The sequence below is a fragment of the Dipodomys merriami genome, unplaced genomic scaffold (genome assembly GCF_024711535.1).
Source record: "Dipodomys merriami isolate MVZ:Mamm:240054 unplaced genomic scaffold, mDipMer1.0.p SCAF_271, whole genome shotgun sequence".
Taxonomy (NCBI): Eukaryota; Metazoa; Chordata; class Mammalia; order Rodentia; family Heteromyidae; genus Dipodomys; species Dipodomys merriami.
Window position 1 is genome coordinate 647,750 of NW_027204171.1, and position 23,826 is coordinate 671,575.

Here is a 23,826-nt window from a genome sequence, read left to right on the forward strand (position 1 = left end):
AGACATAATATCAGAATAAAACTGTAAAACCCAAAATATGCTTCCCTATCTTTTTCTTGTAGGCCAGCTTAAATCTATTAACAAGATTTACATTATATAATCACTTACTAAAAATAAATTCTCTGTTGGGCACCATTGACTCATGCCTATAATCTTAGCTACTCAGGATGCAGAGATCTTATTTGTGGTTCAAAGCCAGCCTGGGCAGGAAAGTCCATAAAACTTTCTCCAAAAAGCAGAAAAGTAGAGCTGTAGGTCAAGTGGCAGGAAGCTAGCCTTGAGGAAAAAAAAAAATCCCTCAGGGTGGGGCACCAGTGACTCACACAAGTAATTCTAGCTACTCAGCAAGCTGAGATCTGATCTGAGGATTACAGTTCAAAGCCAACCGGAGCAGGACAGTCCAGGAGACTTTTTATCACCAATTATCCAGTAGAAAACTGGAAGAGGCACTGTGGCTCAAAGTGGTAGAGAGCTAGCCTTGAGCAAAAAGCTCAGAAACAGCACCCAGGCCAAGTTCAAGCCTCTCATCCACAAAAAAAAAAAAAAAAAAAAAGATAAGAAGATAGGGGCTGGCTGGGAAGGTGGCTCAGTGGTAGAGTGCTTGCCTTGCATGCATGAGGCCCTGGGTTGGATTCCTTAGCTCCACATAAGCAGAAAAAGCAGGAAGTGGAGCTGTACCTCAAGTGGTAGAGTGCTAGCCTTAAGCAAAGCAGCACAGAGACAGTGTCCAGGCCCTGAGTCCAAGCCCCAGGATTGGCAAAAAAAAAAAAAAAAAGAAGGAAAAAGGAAGAAAAGAAGGAAGAGGAGGAAGAAGAAGAGGAAGAGGAGGAGGAGGAGGGGCTGGAAAGTGCTTGCATAGCAAGTCCAACATCCTGGGTTCAATCCCCATACCAAAAAATAAAGACCAAAAAAAAAAAAGCTATAGAATTGCAAAACACTAATTCTTTCAAATTTTAATCTCATATGGTATTTGTTTATAATTGAATGAGAAACTTTACATACTAGCTCATACTTTCTCCATAAGTGTAACGAAGAATCTCTCCGCATTATACTGGAACACACTGGTTTAATTCCCCCTCTACCCATAACTATCTGTGAGATTTCAGAAAGTTACTTCATGTTGGTTATGTTGGCTAGCTACTCATGAGGCTGAGATATGAGGGTACAGGTTCAAAGCCCAGCAAGAAACACCTTAAAACTCAAAAAGAAAACAGAAATGGAGCTATGGCTCAAGTGGTAGCACAAAAGTTCAGAGACAGTGCCCAGGTCTTGAGTTCAAGCCTCAGAACCAGCACAAGGACAGGACAGGACAGGACAGGACAGGACAGGACAGGACAGGACAGGACAGGACAGGGAAAAGGAAAAGGAAAAGGAAAGGAAAAGGAAAAGGAAAAGGAAAGCAAAGCAAAGGAAAGCAAAGGAAAGCAAAGGAAAGCAAAGGAAAGCAAAGCAAAGCAAAGGAAAGCAAAGCAAAGCAAAGGAAAGCAAAGCAAAGCAAAGGAAAGCAAAGCAAAGCAAAGGAAAGCAAAGCAAAGCAAAGGAAAGCAAAGCAAAGCAAAGGAAAGCAAAGCAAAGGAAAGCAAAGCAAAGGAAAGCAAAGCAAAGCAAAGGAAAGGAAAGGAAAGGAGTTATTTCTTTTTGAGTCAGGGGCTTTCTACATAGGTCAGACTGTCCCTAAAATTTCTGGTCCTCCTGCCTCTGCCTTCCAAGTGCTGGGGTTATAGGCATGCACCAGCTGGTGCTGAGATTATGTTTTACCTACAGAATGGAAATGATACTTGCTCTTATTTTGTAGGAATTGGTGTTGATCTAACAAATGGCAAATTTATTAAAATCTAGTATGGTACAGCAGGTGGGGGCTACTTTTAGGGGGCAAATACAATTCTAGTGTAAGAATTATTTACTTTCCCAATCTTAACTCAAAATTTCAAAAGATGGGCTGGGAATGTGGCTTGGTAGAGTTCTTGCCTTAGCATGCATGAGGCCCTGGGTTCGATTCCTCAGTACATAAACAGAAAAAGCTGAAAGTAGTGCTGTGGCTCAAGTGGTAGTGTGCTGGCTTTGAGCAAAAAGATGCTTGGGAACTATACCCAAGCCTGCAATTCAAAAAAAAAAAAAAAAAGCAAAAATTTCAAGTCTAGAATGACAACTTGAAATACTACCACAAAGATATGCTAATCACTACTCCTAACAACATAATCTAGCAAATACATGTGTTTCTAATTCTCCAAGGTCCTTAACATCTACTATGCCATTTTAATCTCAAAAATAACGAAGTGAGTTAGTTATAGCCAGCATATACTATCCTACATTTATATACAAGGAAACCATTTCAGAATGACTCTGCCAGGGATCTAGGGCACAAAACAAAGACTAGGGGCCATCAACATCTCACTTCTATTCAAACACCACAACCACAGCACAAAGGAGTCAACTAAATCCCACCTACTCCTCTCTTCATGGTAGGTTCAAAAGCTCTTATCTGCCACAATTTACAATGAAAAGTAAGAACTGAGACACAGCTAGGTAAATCTATTAAGGAGGGCCAGATGGTCTCTAGTAGCATTAAAATTATATCCCAGGACAATAAAATCAAAAGAGAAAGCCTGAATAATAAACAAAAAGGAATGACTTGGAAAAGAGCGGAGTGAAAACAGGGAAATGGAACAGTGAAAGCTGGGAAACCTAACAGCAGGAGTGAAGTAGAAGATCATGGGGTAAGATTGGAACTAGAAACCTTCCAAAAAAGCCCAGCCTAGAACATAGCAGATAGTGCAGCATGCTCAAAGACAGGTCACTGGAACAGTACTCATGTAGTTGTCTAAAAACCACTACCAAACTGGGTACCGGTGGCTCACACCTGTCACCCTAGCTACTCAGGAGGCTGAGATCTGAGGATTGCGGTTCAAAGCCAGCCTGGGCAGGAAAGTCCATGAGACTCTTATCTCCAATAACACCAGAAAACCAGAAGTGTCGTTGTGGCACAAGCCACAGCTGAGGGATAGTGCCCAGGACCAGAGTTCAAGCCCCACGACCAAAAAAAAAAGAAAAAAACCAAGTGGAAACAAGTAGCAGTGTGGCTCAAGTAGAACACCAATCGTGAGCAAAGCTCAAGGATAGCACCCAAGCCCTGAGTTCAAGACCCAAGACTAATAAACAGACAAATGAAACGTTTGGTGATAGTGCAGAAGAAATAGCTGCATGGGCTGGGAAGGTGGCAGAATGGTAGATTGCTTGCTCTGCCTGCATGAGGCCATGGATTCGATTCTTCAGCACCACATTAAAAATAAAAAAAATAAAAATAAAAATAAAAAAAAGCCAGGCCGGATGCCAGTGGCTCGCGCCTATAATCCTAGCTTGGGAGGCTGGGATGTGAGGATCTGGGTTCAAAGCCAGCCCAGGCAACAAGTCTGAGAGACTCTAATCTCCAATGAACCACCAGAAAAACCGGAAGTGGCGCTGTGGCTCAAGTGGTAGAGCGCTCACCTTGAGCTGAAGAGCTGAGGCACAGCGCCCAGGCCCAGAATTCAAGCCCATGACCAACAAAAAGAAAAAGAAAAAACCAGAAGTAGTGCTGTGCTTTAAGTGGTAGAGCACTAGCCATGAGCTGAATTGCTGAGGGACAGTGCCCAGGCCCAGAGTTCAGACCCCACGACTGACCAAAAAACAATAAAAAACAAAAAAGCAACGGCAGCACTGTGTGGTCATGAAGTTTTTTATTGTTTTGTCGGTCATGTAGCTTGAACTCTGGGCCACTTCCAGTTTTCTGGTGGTTTATTGGAGATAAGAGTCTCAAGGACTTTCCTGTCTAGGCTGGCTTTGAACCGTGATCCTCAGATCTCAACCTCCTGAGTAACTAGTATTACAGGTATGAGCCACTGGTGCCCGGCTGGTCATGAAGTTTAATAGTAAGACTATATCTTCTAGGCCTAAGACATCAAAAGAAATCACATAAAGCTGCTATTCTGAAACTGGATGATTCAACATATTACTTTCAGGTCTCCTTTGGGCTCTTTAGGCTAAGCTATTTCTAAATATTGACCACAGATATTTTCTCTACATTAAATTTATCCATTACCAAACTTGTTACGGCATAAATTCTAAATACTCTTCTTGCCTAAAAATTTTCTCTCAATATTTAAAAATCTACTGTGCACCCACAAATTTTCATTATCCCTGATGAGGGATATGACCTGAGATTTCAATTGTAGTCTGTGTTGTGTATGAATCTGTGTGGTAAAGAAAGCTGATCAAGCCGGGCGCTGGTGGCTCACGCCTGTAATCCTAGCTACTCAGGAGGCTGAGATCTGAGGATCGCGGTTCAAAGCCAGCCCGGGCAGGAGAGACCGTGAGACTCCTATCTCCAATAAACCACCAGAAAACCGGAAGTGGCGCTGTAGCTCAAGTGGTAGAGCGCTCGCCTTGAGCTGAAGAGCTGAGGGACAGCGCCCAGGCCCAGAGTTCAAGCCCCACGGCCGACAAAAAAAAAAAAAAAAAAAAAGAAAGCTGATCAGCGGGGCGCCAGTGGCTCAGACCTATAATCGTAGGTACTCAGGAGGCTGAGCTCTGAGGATGGCAGTTCAAAGCCAGCCAGGGCAGGAAAGCCTTGAGACTCTTAACTCCAATAAACCACTCATGAGGTAGAGTGCTTGCCTTGAGATGATAAGCTGAGGAACAGCACCCAAGCCCAGAGTTCAAGCCCCACAACTGATAAAAAAGAAAGCTGATGAAAGGTTTTCAATTCTGGTTGCAAATCAGAATCATCAAGAGCATTTTACGAAGTAATAAATCTTTTGGGTTTGTCTAAAGGACTGGAAAAGTATCTAAAGCAAACAGCGCCAAGTTTATTTGAAAGCAAAAGAAACAGAAAGGGCCAGGTACTGGTAGCTCAAGCCTGTAATCCTAACTATTGAAAAGGCTGAGATCTGAGGAGCAAGGTTCAAAGCCAGCACAGGCAGGAAAGTCCGTGAAACTCTTAACACCAATTAACCACCAGAAAACCAGAAGTGGTACCATGGTTCAAAGTGGTAGAGCACTAGCCTTGAGAAAGGGGCTCAGGGACAGCACCTATGTTCCAAGTTCAAACCCCCACCCCCATCCTCCCCAAAAAAGAAGAATCAGAGAAAGGGACTACTTGTGCAAAAAGTGGTCCAGAGCTGGTATCCCTCATAAAACAAAAAAAAATTTTTTTTTGGTTGTCATCGGCCTGAACTCTGGGCCTGGGCCGGTCTGCTCTTCAGCTCAAGGTGAGCACTCTACCACTTGAGCCACAGCACCACTTCGGGCTTTTTCTGCTTATGTGATACTGAGGAATCAAACCCAGGGCCTTATGTATGCAAGGCAAGCGCTCTACCACTGAGCCACCTTCCCAGCCCTCATATAACAAATATTAACAGATACCCAGCTCTGGTGGCCCACATCTACCTAACTCAGCATGACAGAAAAGTCCTCAAACTGGGCACCACTGACTTACACTTGTAATCCTAGCTACTCAGGAGGCTGACATCGGAGGATTGAGGTTCAAAACCAGCCCATACTGGAAAGCCCAAAAGACTTTTATCTCCAATTAACTACCAAAAAGCTAAAATGGAACTGTAGCTCAAGTGGCACATTGCTAGCCTTGAGCAAAAAGAAAAACTCACGGGGCTGTTAAGATGGCTCAGTGGTAGAGTGCTTGAAGGCATAAGGCCCTAGGTTTGATTCCTCAGTACCACATAGCAGAAAAACCCGGAAGTGGCCCTGTGGCTCAAGTGGTAGAGTGCTATCCCTGATCTGAAGAGCTGACGGAGAGCACCCAGGCCCCATGACCAGCAAAAAAAATAATAAAGTCTATGGGAATCTTATCTCCACTTAAGCAACCCAAAACAGAAGTGAAAACGGCTCCAAGTAGTAGAGCACTAGTCTTGAGCTTTTCAAAAAAACTCAGGGACAGCGTCTAAGCCCTGAGTTCAACTCCCCACAACCTACCAAAAAAAAAGGGGGCTGGGAAGGTGGCTCAGTGGTAGAGCGCTTGCCTTGCATGCATGAGGCCCTGGGTTCGATTCCTCAGCACCACATAAGCAAAGAGAAAAAAGCCAGAAGTGGCGCTGTGGCTCAAGTGGTAGAGCGCTAGCCTTGAGCTGAAGAGCTGAGGGACAGCGCCCAGGCCCAGAGTTCAGGCCTCACGACCAGACCCCCCCCCCAAAAAAAGAAAAGTTTTTGTTTTGTTTGGGGGGTGGGGGGGAGTGTGGTTGTGGAGATGGGAAGACAGGGATGGTAGACGAAAAACAAAGGAGGCAACAATGCTTGATAAGAAATGGACTCATAGGCGGCCGCCGGTGGCTCATGCCTGTAATCCTAGCTGCTCAGGAGGCTGAGATCTGAGGATCTCGGTTCAAAGCCAGCCCAGGCTTTGAGTCCCTAAGACTCTTATCTCCAATAAACCACTGGAAAATGGGAAGTGGCTCTGTGGCTAATGTGGTAGAGTGCTCACCTAGAGCAGAGGGACAGTGCCCAAGCCCAGAGTTCAAGTCCCAAGACCGACAAAAGAAAAAAAAAGTACTTATTACCTTGCTCATGTAATTATAACCCCTGTGTACAGTATTTTCACAATAAAAAAAGTTATTCTTTAAAAAAAAGTTTGCTTTTTGATCTGAGGAGTTTTGGGGTTTGTCTTTTGATGGGTGGCCATTTGTAAAATTAAACTAAATTAACCTATAAAATATAACTTTTATACACTGACTCAACATTTACCTGACTAATCATGGTCCTGAGGCTATAAATACAATTAAAGCATACATAATTTCTCTCTCAAAAAACTCAGTCCTGGGGCTGGGAAGATGGTTCAATGGTAGAGTGCTTGCCTCACATGCATCAGGCTCTGGGTTCGATTCCTCAGCACCACATAAGTAGAAAAAGGCAGAAGTGGCGCTGTGGCTCAAGTGGTAAAGCACTAGCCTTGATCTGAAGAGCTGAGAGACACCACCACACCCAGATTTCAGGCCCCACAACCAACAACAACAAAAAAAAAACCCTCAGTCCAAACTAGGCACTTGTAACTCACACCTCACACCTGTATTTCTTGCCACTCAGAAGGCTGAGATCTGAGGATCATGATTCTAAGTTAGCCAGGGCAGAAAGTCCATGACAGGGGCTGGGAAGGTGGCTCAGTGGTAGAGTGCTTGCCTTGCATGCATGAGGCCCTGGGTTCGATTCCTCAGCACCACATAAGCAAAAAGAAAAAAGCCAGAAGTAGCGCTGTGGCTCAAGTGGTAGAGCACTAGCCTTGAGCTGAAGAGCTGAGGGACAGCGCCCAGGGCAAGAATTCAAGCCCCACGACTGGACCCAAAAAAAAAAAAAAAAAAAGTCCATGAGACTCTTATCTCATGGACCTTATTAACCACCAAAAAGCCACAAGTAGAGCTGTGGCTCAAGTGGTAGAGCACCAACCTTGAGCAAAAGTTACAAAGGCTTGGGCCCTGAGTTCATGTAAACACACACACACACACACACACACACACACACACACACACACACACACACACACACACACACACACACACACACACACACACACACACACACACACACACACACACACACACACACACACACACACGAATAAACCCATTTCCCTAGACGACCTCCCTTACTGATCCTCACATCAGTGGCCAGTCTTCATTTGTCTTATCTGACGTCCTGTCTGGGAACCAACTAAGGGCCCCTACAAATATTTATGAGTGCCGGGTGCTGGTGGCTCACGCCTGTAATCCTAGCTACTCAGGAGGCTGAGATCTGAGGATCGAGGTTCAAAGCCAGCCCAGGCAGGAGAGACCGTGAGACTCCTATCTCCAATAAACCACCAGAAAACCGGAAGTGGCGCTGTGGTTCAAGTGGTAGAGCGCTCGCCTTGAGCTGAAGAGCTGAGGGACAGCGCCCAGGCCCAGAGTTCAAGCCCCACGACCGACAAAAAAAAAAAAAAGCATTTATGAGTGAAAAGATATTCAAAAGGGTCCTACAGTATTCAGGTGACTACAGTATTGGCCAAAATTCTGACTCTAATCTTTTTTCTGTGTTTTTTTAAATTATATTTTTTTTTGTCGGTCACAGGGCTTGAACTTGGCCTGGGAGCTGTCCCTCAGCTCTTCAGCTGACAGCGAGCACTCTACCACTTGAGCCACAGCGCCACTTCCCTGACTGTAATCTTTTTTTTTTTTAACTGTATTTTTTTTGTCTTTTCTTTTTTGGTACTGGGGATCGAACCCAGGACGTTGCACTTGCTAGGCAAGCGCTTTGCCACTGAGCTACATCCCAGCCCCCCTGACTGTAATCTTATAAGACATTCTGATCAAGTCATCCTGCTAAGTCACTCCATGATTCCTAATGCTTTTTTTGTGCAAGTCAAGATCTTGAACTCTTAGCTTGGGTGCTGCCCCTGAGCTTTTTTGCTCAAGGCTAGCGCTTCTCCACTTGAGCCATACAGCTCTACCTTTGGCTTTTTGGTAGTTAACTGAAGATAACAATAAGACTCTTATGGACCTCCCTGCCTGGCTGAATTCAACCCTCTATCCTCTATCATCAAATCTCAGCCTCCTGAGTAGCTACATTACAAGCATGAGCCGATATAACCTACTTGTTTAGGTTTTTTGGTTGTTGTTGTTGTTGTTTTGGTTGGTCATGGGGCCTGAACTCTGGGCCTGGGCGCTGTCCCTCAACTCTTCAGCTCAAGGCTAGCGCTTTACCACTTGAGCCACAGCACCACTTCTGCCTTTTTCTGCTTATGTGGTGCTGAGGAATCAAACCCAGGGCCTCATGCATGCAGGGCAAGCACCCTACCCCTGAGCCACCTTCCCAGCCCTCTTTAGTTTTGAAGATACTAGAGTTGAACTCAGCCCAGCCTGGCTAGGAAGAAGCCACACCTTTTTTTTTTTTTTTTTTGCTTTTGTTATTTTTCACATAGTCCAGAGCTTTATACTTGCAAGTGGATGACAGGCATGCCCACAGTTTTTCTTTTCTTTTTGTTGTCTTTCCTGGAGCCTGAACTCAGGGCATAGATACTATCCCTGATCTCTTTAGCTCAAGGCTAGCACTTTACCACTTTGAGCCACAGCACCACTTCCAGTTTTCTGGTGGTTAACTGGAGATGAGTCTCACAGACTTTCCTGCCCAGGCTGGCTTTGAACCATGATCCTCAGCTCTCACTCAGCCTCCTAAGTAGCTAGGATTACAAGCGTGAGCCACTAGCACCCAGCTTCCGGCCTTTTTTTTTTTTTTTTGGGTCCGGTCGTAGGGCCTGAACTGAGGCTAGGCGCTGTCCCTCAGCTCTTCAGCTCAAGGCTAGCACTCTACCACTTGAGCCACAGCACCATTTTTGGCTTTTTTCTTTTTGCTGAGGAATCGAACCCAGGGCCTCAGGCATGCAAGGCAAGCGCTCTACCACGGAGCCACCTTCCCAGCCCCCGGCCTTTTCTTGAGATGGCCTCTTGCTAACTTTCTGCCAAGGCTGACCTCAAAGGGCTATCTTTCTAATCTTTGCCCCCTGGAATATTTAGGATTACAAATATGAGCCACGGTGACCAACTAGTCCTTGGAATTGATTATTACTTCTATCATAGCATGATAGAAGTGTTTTTCCTTGATGTACTAATTATCAAAACACAGGGCTGCAGGGTGGTAGAGCAAGTCCAAGGCCTGTGATTCAAACCCCAGTACTTCCCATCCCAAAAAGACAAAACACATTTAATACATTTTCTTTCTTTTTTCATTGTTTTATTTATTTATTTGAGACAGGCTCTGGATTAATATATATATATGTAAGCCCAGTTTGGTCTCAAACTGTCTGATCTTTTCTCAGCCTCTCAGGCACTGATTACACATACTGGCCCTTTAATATATTTTCAACTGAACCAATTGCAATGTTAAGGAATTGCCACTGGTGCATAGAACTAAATTGTCAATTTGCAACTAAATCTTTCAAAAAATGCTGTTAAATATAAAATTCCAGTAACAATTAGTGTGGCATTAAAGTCTGTAATTTCCTCTCAGTTCACCTATGGTTCGTACATCACTTATTTTCATCAGGGAATTCCAATAGCTCCAATTACAGCATCAAGAGAAATTAGAGATGACATGGGGACTATATCCTCATAATTTACAAAGAAAAATGTCCTCCAGACTCTTCATGGTATATGAGGGGATATCATATAACCAGTAATTATTTTTAATTTAACCTAATTTGTAAATATAATTGCTCATCTTCCAATACATTCCATCCTCCCAGCAATCTTTGAGTATTACCGTCTTACATAAGGGAAGTGGAGCTGTATAAGGAACTCTAAAGACCTTAACAGTTTACCTAATCACAACACTAAAATTTAAAACCAGTTCCAATTTATTAACAGCAAATAATATATGATTTCGCCGGGCGCTGGTGGCTCACGCCTGTAATCCTAGCTACTCAAGGAGGCTGAGATCTGAGGATCGCGGTTCAAAGCCAGCCCAGGCAGGAGAGACCGTGAGACTCCTATCTCCAATAAACCACCAGAAAACCGGAAGTGGCGCTGTAGCTCAAGTGGTAGAGCGCTCGCCTTGAGCTGAAGAGCTGAGGGACAGCGCTCAGGCCCAGAGTTCAAGCCCCACGACCGACAAAAAAAAAAAAAAAAATAATATATGATTTCATTTGCTCTCTTATCAAGTTTTCTAAAAATGAAAACATTTTAAAACTCATTTATCCATAACCACTGAAAAGAGTGTAGATCATTAGAATATATGTAAAGAGTTATAAAAACTCAGTATCCAGTTATTTAGGAAATTGAGGCAGGAGGATCAAGACTTCAGCCAGAATGGGTTACAATATAAAAATACTAATAATAATAATGAAAACCACAACTCAACGAAGATCAGAATAGCTCTTTGCTGGTTGTTTTGGAGATGGGCTAGCTAGCCTAGGGTAGCTTTATTCAAACCAGGATCCTCCAAATCTCAGTCTGTTAAGCTAGGCCAGACCACACCAAATACACCATATAAATGGCAAACGAGCAGGCATTATCTATCAAGGAAATGCAAATTAAAATGACAATAAGGGGTGTTCAGTGTTAACACATATTCTGGTAATCCCAGAATCAAAAATAAAATATAAAATAAGCCACAATGAAATATAAGATATTACTACATAACTATCCCAATGGCTGAAACAGTGGCAATACCAAACTGGCAAAAGAATGCAGTAAAACTAGATCACTCATCCACTGCTTTGAGTATATTAAATAAACTAGGTGCTGAGCCAAGCGCTGGTGGCTCACACCTGTAATCCTAGCTACTGTGGAGACTGAGATCTGAGGATCATGGTTCAAAGCCAGCCCAGGCAGGTAAATCTGTGAGATTCTTATTTCCAATTAACCACCACAAAACCAGAAGTGGTGCTGTGGCTTAAGTGGTAGAGTGGTCACCTTGAGCTGAAGACATCAGGGACAGTGCCCAGGCCCAGAGTTCAAGCCCCACGACCAATAATAAAATAAAATAAACCAGATGCTAGTGGCTTATGCTTATAATCCCAGCTAATCAAAATGCTGAGATCTGAGGATTATAGTTAAAAGCCAGCCTGGGTAGGAAAGTCCAGGAGACAATTAGTTCCAACTAACCACCAAAAAGCTGGAAGTAGAGCTGTGGCTCCAGTAGTAGAGTACCAGACTTGTGCAAAAGAGCTAAGGGACATACCCAGGCTTTCAGTTCAAACCCTAGTACCGTCGAATAAACAAACAGGAAGCTAAGTAGTACAGAAACCATGGAAAGCAAGTTGACAAATATAAAAAAATAAATCCTAGCATGTATCAGGCCCTCAATTTTGATACCCATAACAAGAAAAAAAGAAAAATAACTAAACATGTAATCAATCACCATATGACCTAACAGTAATTCTACCAAATAATTACCTCGTAGCAGTAAAAGCTTACGTACTCCCAAACCTCTACTTAGCAACTTATATTTTCCCAACAGGCAGAATCAGCCCAAATGTCCTCCAACAGTCAACAACTAAGAAACGTACACTATATTGGACTAAAAGCCTAGCTGAAGTAGAAGAACAAAACAAGCATCAGTTCCAGAACTCAAAGTCCAATACTATCCCTCCAGCCTAAAAACAAAGAAACCTATGTTATAACCCATGTGTGATGGCATATGCTTGTAATTCCCATACTAAAGGGAACCTAATGCAGAACTGCAGTTCCAGATCAGGCTGGAAAACAGTAAGACCCTGTCTCAAAACAAAATCAGAACATACAAAGGCTTGGAGGCTTAGCTCAAGTGGTAAAGTGATTGCCTAGCACCTACAGAAGGCACTCAGTGGGCACTGGTGGCTCATGGTGTAATCTTAGCTACTGAAGATCTTGCTAGGCAAGTGCCTTATACTGATCTACACTCCCATCTTCTGTAACAGAACTGTAACAGAACTTCTAGTCATATCTATAATCATAACTACTCAGAAGACTGAGATCTGAGGATCACAGTTTGTTCCTTTGTTTTTGTTTTTTTTTGGGTTGTGGGGCTTGAACTCTGGGCCTGGGCGCTATCCCTCAGCTCTTCAGCTCAAGGCGAGCACTCTACCACTTGAGCCACAGCGCCACTTCCTGAGGATCACAGTTTGAAACCAACCCGTACAACAAAGTCTGTAGGACTCTCGTCTCCAATTACACTAAAATGTTTAAAATGGAGTGGTGGCTTAAGTGACAAAGAACTGGTTTTAAGAGAAAAAGTAAGGGATAGCACCTAGGCCCTGAGTTCAAGCCCCAGTATGGGAATTAAAAGGAAAAATTAAAATAAAAAGATACTTAGCACCGGGTGCTGGTGGGTGGCTCACACCTGTAATCCTAGCTACTTAGGAGGCAGAGATCTGAGGATCATGGTTCAAAGCTAGTCAAGGGCTAGAAAGTCTGTGAGACTCATCTCCAATTAACCACCAGAAAACCAGAAGTGGTGCTGTGGCTCCTCAAGTGGTAGAGTGCTAGCCTTGAGTTGAAGAGCTGAAGGACAGCGCCCAGGCCCAGAGATAGATAGGGAGGGAGGGAGGGAGGGAAGGAGGGAGGGAGGGAGGGAGGGAGGGAGGGAGGGAGGGAGGGAAGGAAGGAAGGAAGGAAAGAAGGAAGGAAGGAAGGAAGGAAGGAAGAAGGAATGAATCCAGACACCAAAAACACCACAGACTTTGGATACCATCTGCATTCTACTCCTTCATTCTTCAAACCCAGGCTCCAATCTGTTTGTCTCCAATCCAAGCAACCTTAAAGAACTGTCCAGGGGCTGGGAAGGTGGCTCAGTGGTAGAGTGCTTGCCTTGCATGCCTGAGGCCCTGGGTTCGATTCCTCAGCACCACATAAGCAAAAAGAAAAAAGCCGGAAGTGGCACTGTGGCTCAAGTGGTAGAGTGCTAGCCTTGAGCTGAAGAGCTGAGGGACATTGCCCAGGCCCAGAGTTCAGGCCCCAGGACCGGACCCCCCCCCCCAAAAAAAAAACTGTCCATTTTCCCCCTCTGAAGTCATCTTTTAGATCCATCCTCTTTTCCAGGACTGAGTGCTCAAGTCTTAGTCTTAATTACTACCAACAAAACTTGACATCCTAACATTGCTTCTGGTCTCCCCCAGCCAGTCTTCAAACTTACATCATTTCTTGGCTAAAATCTCTCTCTGGCTCCTTATTCCTATCACATCAACACCAACTGACTCAAGATGGATTTCTAAGGACCATTACCCATTACCTGACTTCACCCACCGATCCTACCCAAGCTATTCCCAACAAGTACACCACAAAATAAAAAAAAAAAAAAAACTGATTTTTTTTGGGGGGACTGGCCATGGGGCTTAAACTCAGGGCCTGAGTTCTTTGGCTCAAGGATAGCACTCTACTACTTTGAGCCGCTGCACCACTTCCAGTTTTCTAGTGGTTAATTGGAGAAAAGAGTCCCACAGACTTTCCTGACTGGACTGGCTTTAAACTGAGATCCTCAGATCTCAGCCTCCTCAGTAGCTAGTATTACAGGGGAGAGCCACCAGCACCAGGCTTAATCATCCAAAGTACCCCTCCAAGCTCAACAAACCCAATTACCCAAGAGCAATTCAAGTCTCAAATTTTTCCTTGAAGATTCAATAGCTCAAGGTTCCATTCAACCCTACTGAATTGCTTAACCACTTAAAACATTCCAGAGCACGGAATTCAAAAGGATCATAAATATAATATGCATGTCAGACTATACTGCAAGAGGCTATTCCCTAAGAACTTTGAGGATCTCCAAACTCACTAACAGCACCATAGAATAAATTCTGCACAAAAATATCTAAGTGAGGAAAAACAGAAATAAACAACTTAGTGGATACTCATGACTTACACTTATAATACTAGCTACTCAGCATGCTGATATTCAGAGGATCAATATCTGAAGGCAGCCTAGGCAGAAAAGCCTGAGATTTAAAATTTAATGAGCAAAAAGCCAGGCTGGTGGCTGGCACAAGTAGTAAAACTCTACTGAGCCAACAAGCCAAACAAGTGAGAGACCCTGACTTCAAACCCCAATACTGCCAGAAAAAGAAAAAAGAAACGAACTGCTTCAAATCAGCAGACAGAAATCCAGGAGTTATTGCAGATCTAGTTAAGAAATGTCCAGGACTTTCAGAAGTAACTAAAGAAAACAAGAGTACTCAGACCCAATAAGACAAACAAAGCTCTTAATCAATTATTTCCTGTTCAACCTTTCTTCAAGATTTTATCAAACACCACTTTGTGCAAACAAAAGCTTTACTCACATGGAGGAATCAGAGGGTATCAACTCACAATAAAAGCATGAGAGCCGGGCACCGGTGGCTCATGCCTGTCATCCTAGCTGCTCAGGAGGCTGAGATTTGAGGATCGCAGTTCAAAGCCAGCCACTAGAAAATCCTTGAGACTCTTATCTCCAATAAACCACTCAGAAAATCAGACGTGGTTCTGTGGCTCAAGTGGTAGCCATGAGCTGAAGAGCACAGGGACAGCGCCCAACCCGAGTTCAAGCCCCACACCAACCCCCCCCCCAAAAAAAAGGCATGAGATCAGGCCTATACATTAACAACCATTTTATATCTGTGTACACAAAGAAAATTATTGAAGTGGGACTGAGAGGTGTAACTTGGTGTTAAGATTACTTGCCTAAGTGTACTTACACAAGGCTTGGGGTCCCATCGCTAGAATAATACTCAGCAAAAATCCCTTGCTGTATTATTATTATTAAAGAGAACATGAAGATTAACTGAATAGACTGCTCCCTCAAGACAGTCTGCTGAAAACTACGTATATGTATAGTAGTATCCATTTATAATGCCCAGCCACGAAACAGGCAGACAGGCAGATAGAGGTACCACATTAGCTCCAGGCAAAAGCAAGACCCCATCTAAAAAAAAAAAAACTAACTAAAGCCAGTGGCTTGCTCCTGTAATCCTAGTTGTTCAAGATGCTGAGATCTGAGAATGGAGGTTCAAAACCAGCCCAGGCAGAAAAGTCCATGAAATTCTTTTTCTTCTCAGTCGTGGGGCTTGAACTCTGCGCTTGGGCACTGTCTTTCAGCTCTTCAGCTCAAAGTGAGCACTCTACCACTTGAGCCACAGTACCACTTCCGGTTTTCTGAGTGGTTTATTGGAGATAAGAGACTAAAGGAGGGGCTGGGAAGGTAGCTCAGTGGTAGAGAGCTTGCCTGGCATGCATGAGGCCCTGGGTTCGATTCCTCAGCACCACATAAACAGAAAAGGCTGGAAGTAGCACTGTGGCTGAAGTGGTAGAGTGCTATCCTTGATCTGAAGAGGCTCAGGGACAGTGCCTAGGCCTAGAGTTCAAGCCCCACAACCCACAAAAAAAAAAAAGTCTAAAGGAGTTCCCTGCCCTGACTCACTTTGAACTGTGATCCTCAGATCTGTCTCCTGAGTAGCCAAGATGACAGGGTGAACACTGATGCCAGACTACGGTGAAATTCTTTTTTTTTTCTGGTTGTGGGGCCTGAACTCTGGGCCTGGGCGCTGTCCCTGAGCTCTTCAGTTCAAGGCTAGCGTTCTACCACTAGAGCCACAGAGCCACTTCCAGCTTTTTCTGCTTACGTGATGCTGAGGAATGGAACTCAGGGCCTCACACATGCAAGGCATGCCACCACTGAGCCACATTCCCAACCCTGCCATGAAATTATCTCTAATGAACAACCAGAAAACTGGAAGTGGCTCCGTGGCTCAAGCTAGCCTTGAGCTGAAGAGCTGAGGGACAGCGCCTAGCCCAGAGTTCAAGCCCCACAACTGGCAAAAAAAAAAAAAAATTTCGCCGGGCGCTGGTGGCTCACGCCTGTAATCCTAGCTACTTAGGAGGCTGAGATCTGAGGATCGCGGTTCAAAGCCAGCCCGGGCAGGAGAGACCATGAGACTCCTATCTCCAATAAACCACCAGAAAACCGGAAGTGGCGCTGTAGCTCAAGTGGTAGAGTGCTCGCCTTGAGCTGAAGAGCTGAGGGACAGTGCCCAGGCCCAGAGTTCAAGCCCCACGACCGACCAAAAAAAAAAAAAAATTTCACCACAGTCTGGCATTGATAACCCCCTACTACCAAAAAAATACATACACACACACACACACACACACACACACACACGCACACAGGCACACAACCTAAATATATAAAGTAACAGAACTGTGATCTTAAGCTAGGTGTGGTGGGGCACCACCGTAATCCCGGCACTGGGGGAGACTGTAGTAGCAGAAGGATCACCAGTCTAAGGCCAGCCTGGATTACACAGAGCCTGTGTGTCAAGAAAAACAAACTATGATCTTGATTTATTATCTTTCTCTACTTATAGATGGGGCTTACAATTCTAATAACTAAATTCTTAGATACAACCAAGATCTCATTCTATCAAATCACAAACAGAATTAAAAGAAATTTGGACTGGGTGCTTGTGGTCCACATCTGTAATCCTAACTACTAAGGAGGCTGAGATCTGAGGATTATGGCTCAAAGCCAGCCTGGACAGGAAAGTCTTTGAGACTCTTATCTCCAATTAACCATCAGAAAACCAGAAGCAGTGACTCAAAAGTAGTAGAGAATATTCTTGAGCAGAAAAGCTCAGAATAGCTCCCAGGCCCTGAGTTCAAGCCCCACACCTGGCAAAACAAAACAAAAAAAGATTTGCTAGGCATTTTCCTTACTGCATAGATAAGCTTAAGAACAGTCTGATTATCTCAATACCATGTGACTACATACAAGTTTTTTAATTATACTTTTCCCAAACAATAGCTAAATTTATACTTTTACGCTGACTTCACTTTTTTGTGCCACTCCTGGGGCTTGAACTCAACACCTAGGTGCTGTCCCTGAGAATTTTCTGCTCAAAGCTAAGTGCTCTACCACTTGAGCCACAGCTCTACTTCCAAGCTTTTTGGTGATTAACTGAAGATAAGAATCTCATGGCCTGAGCTGGCACCAGTGGCTCATGCCTGTAATCCTAACTACTCAGGAAACTGATTTCAGAGGATCACGCTTCAAAAGCCAGCCAGAACAGGAAAGTCCAAGAGTCTCTTATCTCTAATTAACCACCAGAAAACCAGAAGTGGTGCTATGGCTCAAGTGATAGAACACTAGCCTTGAGCTGAAGAGCTGAAGGCCCAGAGTTCAAGCCCCACGATCCAGGACCGACCGGCCACCCCCTCCCCCGCCCCCGCAAAAAAAAAAAACAACAACACTGGTGGATCATGCCTATCATCCTAACTACTCACAGACCTGAGATCTGAGGATCCTGGTTCAAAGCCAGTTGGGGCAGGAAAATCCATTAAATTCTGATCTCCACTTAATCACAGAAAAAGCCAGGGGCTGGGAATGTGGCTTAGTGGTAGAGTGCTTGCCTCCCATGAATGAAGCCCTTGGTTCCATTCCTTAGTACCACATAAACAGGAAAAGCCAGAAGTGTCACTGTGGCTCAAGTGGTAGAACACTAGCCTTGAGCAAAAGAAGCTCAGAGACAGAGCCCAGGTCCAGCGTTCAAGCCATAGGATCAGGGGGGAAAAAAAAAATCTCACGACTTTCCTGCCTGGGCTGGCTTCAAACTGCAGTCCTCAGGCCTACTGAGTAGCTAGGATTACAGGTATGAGCCACCAGTGCCTGGCTTAAATCTTAAATTAAAAAAAAAAAAAGGCAAAAAATAAAAGCAATACATTTCAACCACTACCCCAAATCAAAGACATAAAAGAAGAAATTAGAAATTTGCTTCTTCTAACCCATAGACTTGGAGCAATTTTCTCCCTAAAAAATATTTCTTCATTTATATAGTCTGCTCTAACTACTGCTAGATGCACAACATACTATCTATTACCCTCAAGGTTTTTGTTTTTAGTTGAACCAATACTCCACAATACTCCACAAACATGTTTGATAAGAACCAGACAAGTTTACATTTTTATTTGTATGCTACTAGCAAAATATCCCTATCCAGTTTCCAAACTAAATTTATATGTGAAAATAAAGATAATACTACCATATAGAATTTCAACATGAACCCCAGAAAGATTGGTCTGAGAAGATCTGCCAGTAGGTTTTCAAAATAGCCTTTCCACTCTTATCTATGTCTAGGACAATAAATCTTTAAAAATCTGCCAATTCCAAGGAAAGAATCAGAGTATCAAAGCATATTTAAGATATGAATCAACAGAAACAAATTGACACACCCATTCTCCCTCTGAAACTTTAAAGATTAAGAGAGATGCATGGCAAAGTTAAATGTTTAAGGAACTCAAATATCAGACTTTAAGTGTCTCTCCCCTCATAATACCCCTTTTCAGGCCTCTGTTGTTATTACACACAAATCTGTTATTACAAACAAATCTTCTTTGGTGACAAAGAGACCATGACTGTGGTGTTTGAGAAAAAACAAAACCAGAATCCAATAGCTAAAGCTGAAAGTAATAATTTGGAAATCAAGTACTTCTGGGTTTTTATAAGTTATGATTCAAAAGTCAACTGACCATTTAGCTACCTAGAGAAATGCTGCCTACATCCCAGAACTTTCCTCAGTATCCTCTAGCCCTATGCCAGCACTAATGGAAACTTTCTTCATTTCTATCCACATAAACACACATTCTTCAAATTACACAACTAGAAAAATTAAAGAGCCTCCTACAAATGTGCCAGTTGTCAAAACCATAGACGCTGTCCCTTCACAAGTAGTTCAGAGAAAGCAATCTAACTTGAATTTTGACTGATCTCCAAGAAAGCTTTCTCAGGCAGTTTAAATCTGTGCCCAAAAGGCACTTGAATCTACAGCAAGTCACCTATTAGGTAAAAGTAATAAACTATGTTTCTTTATGTGGAAACTGGACTCCAGTAAGTAACAAATTGGTTTTCACCTGTACCCATAATACTAGCAGGCCAAAAGTTTTTGTTAAAAACTAACATCTACTTACATCTTAAAATCAAATCAATGAGAGAATGAGGGAACAGATGACACTGCAGGAAAGGAAATGTACTCATTGCCTGACTCATGTAAATGTAACCCTTCTGTATATCACCTCTAAAATAACAATATTTTTAAAAATCAAATCAAATGCCTTTAAAAAGCTAATCACTGATCCAGTCCTCAAAGAAATTATGTGGAAGAAAGAACCAAACTCATACCAGAGAGCTAAATTTAAATATTAAAGTAAAATTCCCTCCCGCCCCCCAAAAGATACCCCTATTACCTTTTAACTATGTACTGACAAACAACGAAAACAAATTAAGTTTCCCTTTAAATGGCCTGTACATATCTATCTATATACTCATATATAGAGATACATACAACCATGTATATATTTAAGTTGTACCAAAAACTGCTTACAAATGGCAATTCCTGTGAAGTAGATGATGATGAAGTTCCAGGTAATTCTAGCATGTTTCCTAATGTACTGGTACTGGAGTCTGGATCATCCTGAAAAGATAAATTTATTGAGTTAAACTGCTCTTCTACGGTACTGCTCGTCTCTCCTAGTGAAAGGGGGTCTGGGAGAAGGGTTGCCTTGTCATTGGTGCCGTCCACTTCACTTCTTTGCTTATTTTTCTGTGTTTCAGTCTGAGGAGCTAACGGCAAGAATGGCGATTTGACTGCACCAGCACCATGTCTACTCTCTGGTGTGCTGTCTTGTTCACTTCCCATGGCCACTTCTACACCATTCTGTGACTTAGGCTCAAAATTGCAGGTGGCAGTGGTCTGAGTTTCCTCAAAGATCTCCTCTATACTCTCATCCTCTGTGACTGGCTGTTCTGGGTCCATTTCAGAATTTACATGTGCATCGTCCACACAAGTAAAATTCTCAAAGTGCAGAAAGCCATTCTTGATCGTCTTTGTTACTTTTAACTGGAGTTCAGGGGAGTTATTACAAGAGGGTTCCTGTTTCATAGCAAGTGCTGTTGGACCACCAGGACTCAAGGAAGTGCAAACAATTGGCGACTGAGCTCTTGAATCACTTTTTGCGGGGTCTTGAAAGGATTCTGATCCATCAGCAGACCCATTTAAATATTCTACATTGATCATGGAGGCCAAATCCTGTAGTCTCCGCAGTGGAATGTAACAAGATGGAGAATCTTGTCCATAAGCATTTTGGGATGTTCCACTGGCTGTCGGTAACTGCATAGTACACCCGTTAACTGGCTCAGAAAAAGTGGATTGACCATTACCGAAAGGGCTGTCCTTGTCTTCAGGAGCATCTAAATTCACCGGGTTAGAAAAGGGCGGCAGACAATTTCTTCTAGATAGTTCGCAGGTCTGATCCATCCTGGGCCAGCATCAACCTGGAATCCAAAAACACAGTCATGAATCCGAGCGAAGAAGCCATCTGACTCTCTTCAAAATGGCAGCCACTCCTCCAGGCCTGGTGTGGCCTCTCGTGCCTTTCTGCTGTTACTTCCAAGGGCGGAAAAAAAAAAAAAAAAAAAAAGTTCTCCAGGCTGACGATGGGGGGGGGGGTGGAAATGGCCTCGGCGGGCGGCGAGCCCTCGGCAAACTCCATCTTCCCCCCCCCTCCATCCTCCAGGCCTCCCACCACCACCCGGAGCGGGGCAAATCCTGCCACATGGAAATAGCTCGTTCCTTTTTCCTGCACACGGGCGGGCGAACAACTTGGGGCTGGGCTGCGCATTCAAATTCCCTTTTGGCAGTGAAGAAAAAAAAAAATCCCAAAATAGAGAGAGAGAATAGACAGATCTCTCCAAAGAGGAGATTTTTTTTTGGTCTTTTTCCTCTTCCTCCTTCCCTCCCACCCCCCCTCCTCCAGCCCAGGGGGGGTGGGGGGAAGAATCCAACGAACGAACCTCGCTCTCCAGGGCCTGGATCTGCTGGAGAGGAGGGAGGGGTGGGGAAGAGGATCGAAGATGGGGACATACAAAAAATAAAAGAGGGGGGTGAGCAGAGAGCTTCCCCACCCCACCCCCGTTCCTCCTCCTCCTCCGCAGCTCGCTCCGGGGGGCGCAGCGGTCACAATAGCGCGGCCCGCACCGCCCCGCGCCGGGCCGGGCCTCGCAGCGCTCGGCAGCGGCCGTGCGGCGGCAGGGCCGCAGGCGGGGCGGCCCAGCCAGGCCCCACAGCCGCCGCTTCACGGCTTGACAAACATGGCTGCTGCGGCGGCGGCGGCGTCGTCGTCGCCGTCGTCGTCGCCCGCCGCCGCCGCCGCTCCTGCCCGCAGCCGCGCGGCCGCACCTCCCGGCGGGGCCCGGGGCAGCTCATCAATATTCAGCAGCCGGCAAAGTTTGCCGCGGGAGGGAGGGAGGGAAGGAGGGAGGGCGCCCCCCCCACCCACCACCACCCCGGATGGCGACCCCCGCGGGGCGGCCGTGAGGCCCAGGGCGCACACGCGAGCGCGCACGCGCGGGCCCGCGGCGCCCGGGGAGGAAGTTCGCGGCAAGCCCCGGTCAGCTAGGCCCCGGAGCCCGGCTGGTAGTGATGGAGGAAGGAAGGAAGGAAACGGAGGGGGGGAGAGAAGAGAGAGAGAGAGAGAGAGGAAAAAATAAAAGAGCGCGACCCCGCGCCGCGCACCCCCCACCCCGCACCCCCCGGCGGCTCCCCCGCACCCCCCCAGGCCCACACCCCAAGCGCGCTAGTTACCGTGCCCCGCGCCCCCTCCCGGGCCGGCTGAGGGGAGGGGGCGGCCCTCATGACACCGGGGCGCGCGAGCGGAGCGGCGGGCAGCGAGGGGAGCCGCGGGGCCGCACCGCCCTCCCCCTCCCCCGCCCGCCGCGTCTCTCTTCAGGGAGGGGGGGGGAGAGAAGGCCTAAGCGAGCGCGAACCGGCCCCGGCCTGTTCCACCGCCTCCGCCTCCTCCGCCGCCGCCGCCGCCGCCGCCTCACACCCCCACCGCGCGCGCGCGCGCCCCCGCGACGACGGCGCGTGCGACCCGGCGCCGGCCCGCCGCCCGGGCGCGCGCACGGCCCCTCCTCCCGCCGCGCGTGCGCGCGCCGCCCCCGCCTCACTCTGGCCGGGGGTTCAGGGCGGGTGAAGTCGGGCTCTCCCCAGCGCCGCCCAATCGAGGCAACTGCCGCCCCCCCTCTTCCCTCCCGTGTGTCCCCCCCACACACACACACCTCCTCCTCCTCCTCCGCGGGCCCCGAGCCCACGACCCGGGCGGGGCCTGAGGCGGGCTCCCCCCCCACACACACACACCCCGCCGCACTCACCCTGGGGCCTCGCGCGAGCGTCGGGGCCTCCGGGCGTCGTGGGTGGCATCGCGGCCCCCCGCGCCCACCCCGGGCCGCCCCGCAGCGCCCGGGGCCCGCGGCGCCTCGAACCCCTCACCCCTCCCCGGCCTCGCCTGGCCGGCCGAGGCCTGGTCGCGCGGCCCCGGCTCAGGCCCCGCCGCGGCCCCGGCCTCCATCTTAGGTTGCAGCCCGGGCTCGCATGCGCTGGGCACCTGCCCCGGGCCGCGGAGGCCCGGCCGCCCCCCTCGCGCCTCGGGGCTCACCTGGGCTGGGGGAGAGGGAGGCCTGGGGGTGGGGTGGGGAAAGGGGGGTGTCTTCGAGGCCTGGGGGACCCCGGGCCGAGGCGGCCGCAGGTGAACCCCGGGCCGCACCCCAAACCCACACCAGCAGCACCAGCACCAGCAGCCCCAGCACAGCCCCAGCTGAACAGGAAACAAAATGGAGGCAGCGAGCTCGGGTCGGCCTCCCCGCGCCCGGGCTGCCGGGCCGCAGGCTCGACGTCCAGCCCCGCACACGGGCCGCGCAGCCTCGGGCCTGCGGAGCCCCACGGCCCCGCACCCGCCGCCTCGCTCCCCACCACCCCCCTCCTCGGCCCGGCCGTGCGGGGCGAGCGGTTCCAGGGGGTGGGGGGGGGAACCGAGAGGCCGAGCCCGCACCCCCCGCCCTGCGCCCGGCCTCGCCGCCTGACAGACAGCGCGCCCCGCACCTCGGCCCGGCCTCCCCGTGCGGTTCCCCCCCCACACCCGCGCGCCCTCCCCGGATCGGGCACCCCCCCCGGGCCTCGGGGTCCTCGCGGCCTCGGGCGGGGCCACCCCGGATCCCCGCACCGCCCCGTCTGGGTCGGGGAGGGAGGGGGGAGCCTGGCACTGGGGTGCGGGCCCGCTGCGTGCGTGAGGGGGGGGGGGCGCGCCTCCCTCGGCGGATGCTGCAGTTCCCCGCACCACCGCACACCGGCTCGGCCCGGGCATCGGGGTGTGCGTGCGGGATGAGGGAGGGGGGGACCCCGGACACCTCCCCCCGACCTGCAGCCTGCACCCCCCCCATTCCCTCCCCTTCCAAAGCCTGCAAGGCCTGAACCCCGAGGTCAGGGCTCCGTGGTGCCCTCGGGGGGTCGGGGTCCCCCCCCCCCCAGGGCCTGCACCCGGC

General features: G+C 47.3%; 1 protein-coding gene across 4 annotated transcripts in view; it reads right to left on the reverse strand.

Moving 5' to 3' along the window:
* The window catches only part of Nsd1 (nuclear receptor binding SET domain protein 1), a 101,696-nt gene extending 79,424 nt beyond the window's left edge, over positions 1–22,272 (reverse strand). The window contains exons 1-2 of one of the 4 annotated variants that reach the window (XM_070036491.1): positions 22,091–22,272; positions 19,832–20,781 (exon numbers count right to left, since the gene is read on the reverse strand). In XM_070036491.1, coding sequence (XP_069892592.1) covers positions 19,832–20,764 — 933 coding nt within the window. In that variant the 5' untranslated portion in view covers positions 20,765–20,781; positions 22,091–22,272. Of the gene's footprint in view, positions 1–19,831; positions 20,782–21,300; positions 21,562–22,090 lie in introns of those variants that run through there. The other 3 variants (XM_070036490.1, XM_070036493.1, XM_070036492.1) reach the window with 3 other exon arrangements.
* Positions 22,273–23,826: the final 1,554 nt, after the last annotated feature.